The sequence below is a fragment of the Aegilops tauschii genome, chromosome 5, assembly GCF_002575655.3.
Source record: "Aegilops tauschii subsp. strangulata cultivar AL8/78 chromosome 5, Aet v6.0, whole genome shotgun sequence".
Lineage (NCBI taxonomy): Eukaryota > Viridiplantae > Streptophyta > Magnoliopsida > Poales > Poaceae > Aegilops > Aegilops tauschii.
In genome coordinates this window covers 523,673,065-523,682,289 of record NC_053039.3, presented here as the reverse complement: position 1 = coordinate 523,682,289, position 9,225 = coordinate 523,673,065, and the positions used below count along the sequence as shown (strand labels likewise).

General features: G+C 47.1%; 3 protein-coding genes across 3 annotated transcripts; 2 read left to right on the top strand and 1 right to left on the bottom strand.

The window, feature by feature from the left end:
* Window positions 1-756: 756 nt before the first annotated feature.
* On the top strand, window positions 757-3,068 carry LOC109763191 (probable prolyl 4-hydroxylase 7). The gene is made up of 7 exons (XM_020322040.4): window positions 757-1,082; window positions 1,214-1,271; window positions 1,357-1,461; window positions 1,977-2,034; window positions 2,118-2,293; window positions 2,370-2,430; window positions 2,554-3,068. Exons 1-7 carry the CDS (start codon window positions 964-966, stop codon window positions 2,859-2,861), a joined length of 885 nt encoding a protein of 294 aa, XP_020177629.1. The 5' UTR covers window positions 757-963; the 3' UTR covers window positions 2,862-3,068.
* An 808-nt stretch (window positions 3,069-3,876) lies between these two features.
* On the top strand, window positions 3,877-4,395 carry LOC109763179 (uncharacterized). Its single transcript, XM_020322030.1, has one exon. The coding sequence runs from the start codon at window positions 3,877-3,879 to the stop codon at window positions 4,393-4,395; it is 519 nt and encodes a 172-aa protein (XP_020177619.1).
* Window positions 4,396-5,626: 1,231 nt separating this feature from the next.
* On the bottom strand, window positions 5,627-8,904 carry LOC109763178 (uncharacterized). The gene is made up of 2 exons (XM_020322029.4): window positions 7,125-8,904; window positions 5,627-6,100 (listed from the first exon to the last, which is right to left on the bottom strand). The coding sequence occupies exons 1-2, from the start codon at window positions 7,376-7,378 to the stop codon at window positions 6,061-6,063; spliced, it is 294 nt and encodes a 97-aa protein (XP_020177618.2). The 5' UTR covers window positions 7,379-8,904; the 3' UTR covers window positions 5,627-6,060.
* Window positions 8,905-9,225: the final 321 nt, after the last annotated feature.

The following is a 9,225-nucleotide window of genomic DNA, read 5'->3' as shown; positions in this document are numbered from 1 at the left end:
CCTCCGTTGTCTTCCTCCTCCCGCCCCCATATCTTGGAAGCATTATGTAAGTTGTAGCTTGGGTATGTAATTTGTAATTTGTTTTAACCTTTTTGCATGAGAACTGTATCATTCGATGTTGTGAAATTTATGGAGGGAAATAACCTATCACTGATCATTTGAAACTTTGGTCCGGCTGCATTATTAGCATTGAGACGACCATAATTCGCTGGACCACTATACTAATATATGTATCAAAAATACTATCAAATATCCGCAATAATACCTACGCATATCCAAAACCAAATGCAGAATTTACACACTTGGTCGCAGAACCAACAAAGTTGGATTTAGCTACATTTGCTTCAGCCGGATGACCCTCGCACCAGGAGTCTTGGGTGGAGATAACAACCACATAGCCAAAGGGTCAGTTTGGTCCTCAGGGACCTAGAATGGAAAATGAGGAAGGAAAACAACAAAAGAAAGAAAATGGCAAATCGACAAGCTGGGTGTCAATTTTTTGAAACCAATCATGATTTGGCAAAGCCAGATTTTCAGGATGGCAAATATCCAAATTTCTCGAGTATGTATATGTTTCCCGCGAGATTGTCCAACCAGTCGAGTGGGAAGAGAACCAACATCTTGGGTAGTTTACACACCTTTTGACACCGACCACGCGCGTGCATAAGACCATGTTGGAAAACCAACGGCACCGAGCCGACCGAACGCACCAAGCGACCGGAGCCAAAGTAAACCCTCGGCCGGGAGCGCGCCAGGAAACCCTCAAAAAGTGTCAATTTTTAGAAAAACAAAGGGAAACGCGGAGACACCGGCGGCTCGCCCCGGTTTCCCCATTCCGGTGGGCGCCGGCCGGAATCCCAGCCCAGCGCAGACCCGGGAGGGAGACCTCCCCTCCGTCGCGTCCACTATAAGCAACGCACCGACGCCCCCACAACGAGCCATGACCCCACCGCCGCCCCCATCATGCCGCCGCTCCTCCTCGCCGCGCTCGCGCTCGCCCTGGCCCTCTCCCACGCCGCCGCCGGAGGAGGCACCGGGTTCTACGACCCGGCGCGGGTTACCCAGATCTCCTGGCGCCCCAGGTCAGCTCAGCCCCCTGCTTCCTTCCCTCCGGCCTGGTCTTTTCCTGTGTGCGGCGCGCCGAGCGCGCGCGCGCTACCTGTTTGTCGATTTGCTTCTTGACAGTGCCAGGTTTGTTTGCTTCTGCGCGCAGGGCGTTCCTGTACAGCGGCTTCCTCTCGCACGCCGAGTGCGACCACCTCATCAAGCTGGTGAGTTGCTGCCTTTGGCAATGAGGAGGTCCTTGTGTCTTGAGTTGTGATTTTTGTGCTTTTGTTGCGCTGTTGTGGGGTTTAGGCCAAGGGGAGGCTGGAGAAGTCGATGGTGGCCGACAACGAGTCCGGGAAGAGTGTCATGAGCCAGGTGCGCACAAGCTCTGGCACCTTCTTGTCCAAGCGCGAGGTATGTAATTGGAAGAAGCGCCCTTGTTCTCTCCTTCAGTTTCAATTGTTTACACGCCTTGGGGTTCATATTTAGTTCGTCTCAGATAAATTGTGTTGTTATAAGTCTACCTGGGTTGCGGATTTGTTACAACATGTAAATTTTTTTTCCTAGATCAGGCTTATGGTACAGCCGAAGGAGACAACTCTATGGATAGTTGTTATTTGCACGTTCTTTCATGAGATGAAATGACAGTGAATATTAGCTGTGCTGGTAGGCAACACAACCTGTGAATTGGTACAAGCCCTCCTCTTGAAAATATGTGAGCAAATAAAGTAGCTAATGTTCTTGCTATTTGTGAAAATCAATCTTGTCGAGTTAATCATTTTGGCAATTGCACATTCATATTTGCCTAGCGCGGTCGATGAAATGACCCTTGTAAAACATGTTTCTGCTGTTCCTCGTAGCATATGCAACAAACAACTAGAAATATTTCAAGATCACTAATTTGTTTCATTTTCTTTGACCTATTCAAGGATGAAATTATCTCTGGAATTGAAAAGCGTGTAGCTGCTTGGACGTTTCTCCCTGAAGGTAATACATGCAACCTTATTTTCCTGTTAGCCGTTTCAGAGATAGAAGGCATTCTGTATCTGACTAGCCTGTTTGTGTATCAGAAAATGCCGAATCAATGCAGGTTCTGCATTATGAAGTTGGTCAGAAGTATGATGCCCACTTCGATTATTTTAGTGACAAAAAGAACGTGAAGCGTGGTGGTCATCGGGTTGCTACTGTTCTTATGTACCTGACAGATGTGAAGAAGGGTGGAGAGACCGTGTTCCCAATTGCTGAGGTATGCCATTGCTTCTCAGATTTACTTAGCCTTTTCTGTGACAAAAACGTTATTAGTTATCCGATGCATTATTCAGGGAAGAGATTTACAACATAAGGATGAAACGTGGTCGGAGTGCGCGAGACATGGCCTGGCAGGTAGCCTTCAGCCTCTTGCATGTCAAAAGGAAGGGTTTTCCATTTTACTGGCAATGTGCAGTAGTGGCAACCACTATTTACATAACTCTTAACCTGAAACAAGGGTTTACTCTTCTCTTGCAGTGAAGCCAAGAAAAGGCGATGTGCTACTCTTCTTCAGTCTCCACGTTAACGCGACAACAGATCCGAGCAGTCTTCACGCGAGCTGCCCAGTAGTCGAGGGCGAGAAGTGGTCTGCCACAAAATGGATCCACGTCCGGTCATTCGACAACCCTCCAGATGTTATGACGGACGCACGGTGTTCTGATGACAATGAGCAATGCCCTAGATGGGCTGCTCTTGGTGAGTGTTACAAGAACGCAAAATACATGGTGGGCACGAAGGACACCCTCGGGTCTTGCCGCAAAAGTTGCGGGGTCTGCGATGCTTGAACCCCGGCACCAATCTTAACTGAATTTGCATGGTTACTGAGATGTAGAGTACAAAACCAAATAGGTTCTTAGTAGCATGGCATTAGATGTTTACTCTCCTTGTCATGTAGTTTGACCTCAGAGCATCTTGATATAAAGCAAAAAGGGAATTGACTTTGTTTCAGAAGAATTTGGATATAACCTGATGGTATCAAATATTTCCAACAATGTCTTTGCAAAAATTTCTTTCAATTCTGACTGATGTCTTCAGAGATGATATTTTCAAATTTTGTTTCTTGTTTTTTAGTAGAGAAAAGTGACTTGCTTGCTGAATAGTAACATGGGAGTACCAGCTAGAGCCGTGAGTACATACATGGGATTGAAGCTCTGTGCGCTGCTCCTGGGATCAGAAGCAAGAGTACAAACGCTGGGCGTATGCCGGGACCCCGAGGTAGACGATAAACAGGACGCATCTCTGTCCCCACTTTGGTCTGCATCTGTTGCACTGCACAAAGCAGCCCCACCAAGCTTAACTGAATTTCAAAGCAGCCCCACCAAGCTTAACTGAATTTGCGTGGTTACTGAGATGTAAATTATAAAACTGAGTAGGTTCTTAGTAGTATGGCATTAGGGCATCTCCAAAGCCGTACATCAAAACGGACACCCCAAATGTCCATGGACACGCCCGGACGTGTCCGCAGACAGCGGACGGCCATCTAACCCTATGCACCAAATATCCGTCCCGACCTTTTCCCTATATCTGAAGCACTAATAATTAAAGATGAATGTCATCCTTCGTCCATAATCATGTTCTGCAAATATTCCAATGCAATAAGAATTCAAATATAAATATTACGGCTTCAAACATTAAGTTTTCCAATAAAATAGTTCAAATTTTAATTCACCTTATTCAGACACATTTTTTAGTTCTCCCCTCGAAGTGCCCACAAATGCTCAATCAGATCATTCCGAAGCTGCTTATGAACCGCATCATCGTCGCCACCCTCATCGTCGTTGTCACACCCGTGCCATAGCCATGCTGCCGAAGGCCAGCTTCAAGGGCGTGCGGCCGTGGACCTCCGGGCGCTCCGGCGTGGAGTTCCAGCATGTTAGCTGGCTATACTGGCTTGACACCTTCCGAATGTGGGAGCTCGCCGCCCACGCCTATGACATCGCAGCGTGGAGGCTTGAGATGCCACGTGGGAAGCTCAACTTCCCGGAGTTCCAGTTGTTGAAGAAAGCGGAGTTCGTCGGTCCAAAGGTGATCATTGTTTCCCACCCGACGAAGTCGAAGACCCCCATTGTTGTTGAGGAGCGGGGCGACATCTGGGAGAGTGATGCGGAGATGATGGCGAGGTTTGCGGCAGAGCATCCAGAGTATGTGCAGTACGAGTACGAGTGGTACTGGAAGAGGGACATGGAGCTCAAGAAGGGGAAGAATAACGACGAGGCAGGCCCTTCATCACAGGTGGTCAAGGTCGAGTACAACGTCGACGATATCCAACCTGAGGACAAGGGTTCCGACATTGAGTGGGATAGCATCGACAACGACTAGTGTGTCCGTTGTGCTAGTAATAGTCTAGAAGTTTGAATGTTTGGTTGTTTGTCGTTCTATGTTTGAACTTTGCATGTGTTGTCATCGAAGTTATGCAATGCAATGTGATGATCTATGTTGTTAATAAACAATGAGTTTTGATTTTTACTGCCCTATTTTAGGGCAGCTGTTGAAGACGCTCACTTTGTCGTGCCCTAAGAACAACTATTTTGTGCCCTAAATTTTACTCCAAACTCTTCTTGGTGCCCTATTTTAGGGTAGCTATTGGAGATGCTCCTAGACTCTCCAAACGTGGAGGAGGTAAAGTGGATTTTGTTTTCTATTTTTTCGGAGAAAAAAAATGCTTTCTTGTTGAATGCCTCTTACCACCTGAAATTGACATTTTAACTTGGAAAAAACTGGAGCTAGAACAAGTACATGGGCTTGCAGCTGTGTGCGCTGCTGCTTGTGGGATGAGAAGCAAGAGTACAAATGCTGGGTGTACGCCGGGACCCGGTGGGGGGTAGATGGAGACACACCTTTGTCCCCACTTTGGTCTGCATCTGTTGCACTGCGCAAAGCAGCCCCATCCAACCATCCATATATCCATTGCAGCACATGATGCAGTACCAGTACCAGTACACCCCATCTCCAGGACACACACACAGCATGAGCATGACTGACTGGTCAAGAAGAAGAGAACATGTTTTAGTCCCACAGGAACAGCGTGCTCTCACCACCACAGCCCTTGCTTTGGGAGCTCGCTTTAGCTGTTCAAAGCTACTACTAAGCTACAAGAAAAGAAGTTAAAGACAGGAGGAGGGAATCAGAAGGGTGTGTTGGGGGAGGAAAAGCATTGCTCGCTTGCTGCTTTGGCTGGCAGTTGTTCCTCTGCTTTCTCTTTGCTACCACTTTAGTTTTCACCTGTTTCTTTTTTATTTTTGTTGTGGCAAATTGCTTATTGTTCTTTGGTGCCATGTTGGATGCTGTGTGTTTAAAATAAGTTTAAATTAGCATAAATTTTGAAATTTTGGAGGGAAAAAAACAAGTGGACATGTACAATAGGCTAGGCAAAGCAAGATGGGGAACTGGCAAAAGCCTCTCTACCGAGCTGGGTTACTTTATTAGGTGAGAACCTGCAGATTGTGCATTGGTCCTTGTTTGCTGACCTCTTGTTTGTTTGTTTGTTTCCTCTTTGCCAAAACTTACTGTGTGGTTCTGAAACTGATACAGTGACCAGGGAAAAAGAAAGTGGGCATCAAAACCAAACAATGTGCTAATAGTAGTAGGAGTACTAACATGACTAAAGTCACTCCTGCAAAAAAAAAGGGAAAGGAGCTCTTGCCCCCATTGCCAAGAATCTTTGGTGCTTGAGAGGGAAGCTTGGTCACTTTACAAAACTGAACCCCCCACACCACCAGTAGAACACAGCCTCTGTTTTCGCAAAAAAGCTAAAGTTTTTATGCTTAAAACCTTCTTAAATAGCAGTGCTTAGAACAAGATAGTCCCAAGTCCAGGCCACCTCCCCCTCCCTAGTTACACCACAACATCCATCCAGACCCACCATAATATATTGTAGTAGCTCTTGTTTGTTGTCCCTTGTTCAGGAGATGCAATGCAATGCACCATCTTCCTGCCCCACCATAACCGTCGGAAGCTTCCACGCCATGGGTGCGCGCTGCGCCCCTACTCTCGCCCCGGCGATCTTCCGGACTTGCCGGCACCCCTGAAGAAAATTTCAGCAGATTAGAGGGTGATGAAGGGATTGGAGCAGCATTTGGCAGCCTGTGTTTCTTTCAGGTGACCCTACACTGAACCGTTAGACCATCTGTTGTGTTGATAGTTAATCATGGGGTGTGCTTTGTTTGACTGCTTTCATGCAAATAATTACTCATTCCAAGTCTGGTATGTGCATCCTTTGCTACTGAGTATGATAATAATTTCTTGAACAGAAAAGAGGAATAAGACTAATCAACTTGCTATAGCTGAAAGAATAGCATATCATCATAGGGAAATGTGTCCCGGCGACAACAACAAAAATATCATATGCTTTTTTTTGAACAACATCATTGGGGAATGTGGGTGTGAGGCAGGAGGAAAAAGAGCTGTGCCATCTTTGTTTACATTCTCATCTCTTTGTTCTTATCACCCCTTTATGGTCAAACAAAATTATCCATTAAAACATGTTGAGTTCCTGAATACTTATATATTTCTCTTTTTGTCCAGCATAAGAAAATTCAGGAAAACAGAGCATATGGAATGCTACAGAGTGAACTAGTGCAGCCTGTCAGATGGCACATTAAACACTAGACGTATTTCCTAGCACATTAAGCATGTCATAAACCAAGAACTTGTTCTTGGTAAAGAGCCATCACAGGCAGTAAGAGTGCTTTATTTCAAACTTGGTCAAAAAAATTCAGTATAGAGTCTGTCACCCCACTGCAAAAAAGCACTGTAACAATGGCACACCTCAGAGGCTCAGACCAACCAACCGGATAACATTTTCAGATTTCAAAGCAACAGAACCAAACTTGAAGAAACCTAGACAATATTCATGGCCAAGAACATAGGAACTTATATTCCGATTTGCCAAATCAATTTGCAGATTTTACAGGGCCACATGACTCTGAAACTAACATACGAACTGAAGTTGGATGAACGCAAAGAGGAAAACAGAGAAAGGAACCAACTCACAAAATTCAGAGGCAATCTTGAAATGCAACACACTGAAGAAAGGTGTAGTGAAGTACCTGTTGTGGATAGGATCAGGGCCATTGGGCACCCTCCTCGCGCTGTCCTGGAAAGGATCGTCGGCCCTGAAATCCTCCAGAGTCCTCCTGGCCTCTCCTCCGTCGCCCGCCAGCAGCATCCTCCGCCCTCCGATCGCCGGCGCGGACGGCCTCTCGGCCACCACGACCACCAACGACACCAAAACAAGAACTCCGAACAAGACGGCCGGCGCCGCCGCCGATGCCCGCCCCCCGGACGCGGCCGGCCCTCTCATAGCACCACCAACCAGGCACGCGCTCCCCGCCGCCGCTCGCCTCCTCCTCCCTCTCCTCTGTTTCTTCTTCCTTTTCCGGTGGGCGTGGGTGGGGGTGGCGGTGCGGCTGCGACGACGCTGGCTGGCTGCTGCGGCTGCTGCGGCGTGGCTGCATATTATAATGCGGGGGGACGGGGAGGGGGAGGGGGAAGTAGAAGCAGCAGGGGCTTGTGTCAGTCGCTGTTGCGAGCGGTAGTATTCCGGCTTCTTGTTTTCTTCTGGGCTTCTTTTGCTTTAGCCTGATTCTGCCGTGCTTTTCAAGGACCCGAGCCATGGTGGCGAGGAGCACCAAAGCAAGCGGCCCATTGCCATGCCCGCCAGCCAGCCATGCCCGCTTTTCTTTTGCCATCGCCATGGCGCCCCTGCTTTTCCCCCCTTCTCTGAGTTGGTGCTGTTTCCTTTTTCTTTCCAACAATCTCTTGTTTCTTCTCGTGAGTAAAAAAGACATTGAGTGAGAGAGTGAGAGTGAGTAAGGAGGAAGAAAGTAAAGTTGCATGAGCCATTGCTGTCCGAAACTCTGGATCCTGATCCCTAAGGCTGTACTTGCGCTCCGTCTTTATTTTCTCCTCTTTTCCTTTTTTTGAACTGGAGCTACGTAGACGTAGATTCCCTCTCTCTCGAGGGGTAAAAATTTCCGGCCTCTTGTCGTGTGGGTGGCGAAAGAGACGGGAAAGAATTTCATCTTTGGGGTAACTCTAGGGGAGAGGGCGGGGGCATGGTAAAAGTGAGTGAGGCGAGGCCCCAAAGTGAACAGCGCCCTGAAGAAATAAGCGCCGCTTTCAGGCCTTGTGTCACCATCCTTTTTTTGTTTTGGGGGTCCGGATTACAATGCGTTGATCAAATGGAGTCCATCCATTTCGAATCTGATGGTGCTGGTGCCCCCCTACATGCGAAATCAGCTCGGTGGTTTCAGAATATTTTGCAACAAGAAAGAGAGACAAGCATCACAGGCACTAGGACTGCATTATTATTTCAAATTTAGCCAAGATCTTCAGAGTACCGTCGTCGGTCGCCCCTAGCATGCAAAAAAGCACTGCAACAATGGCACACCTGAAACCAACTAACAATGTTCAGATTCCAAGACAGCAGCTCCAAGCTTCAAGAAACCTGCACAGACATGGAAACTTCTCTTCTGATTCGCCGAATCATGCGCAAATTTTACAGGGAAGTTGCATGAACAGAAAGAGGAGCGAAAGAAGGGAAGATAGCTCAATGCTGTTGCTAGATCATCTCTGTTTTGTTATTCAGGTCAGGAACAAAAATAAATTGTTTCTTTTACATAGCTCATCTTTCTTAGCCGGCCTCTGTGTCGTATAAAAATTCTTTGACAGTGCAAGCTTGAACAAGTCAGGGCCTACCGAGTTCAAAAAGAGCCTCTACTCTATGAAGCAAAGGGCCAAACTAGTTGGTTATTTCTGAAACAGGCCGACATAGTTTCTTCTGTCCTGAAATCAACTGTGAAGCAGGACAAGAACAGCAAAAACTAAAGTGGAAACAGGTGGCTGCCTCTGCCTGCCACGGTTAGCATGACACTTTAGTAATTGAATTCCACAGCAGTAAAATGCTAATCACAGGGTCACCATTTGCAGTGAAAGACGAGATAGCCAGTCACCTGCATGGCTATGTATGTGGCACCCCTGAACACAACTCCGGACCATGCAAGTCTACAGCCTGAAAGTGTTAATACCACCTCATTTCTCATAAGAAATAGTCGAGAGTATATGTGCACGCCGAAAGAGGAGTTGGTGATGGAACCCAAGGTAGATTCTTGATGATATGTACCAACGAAAATGTATTGGACCTGGGTA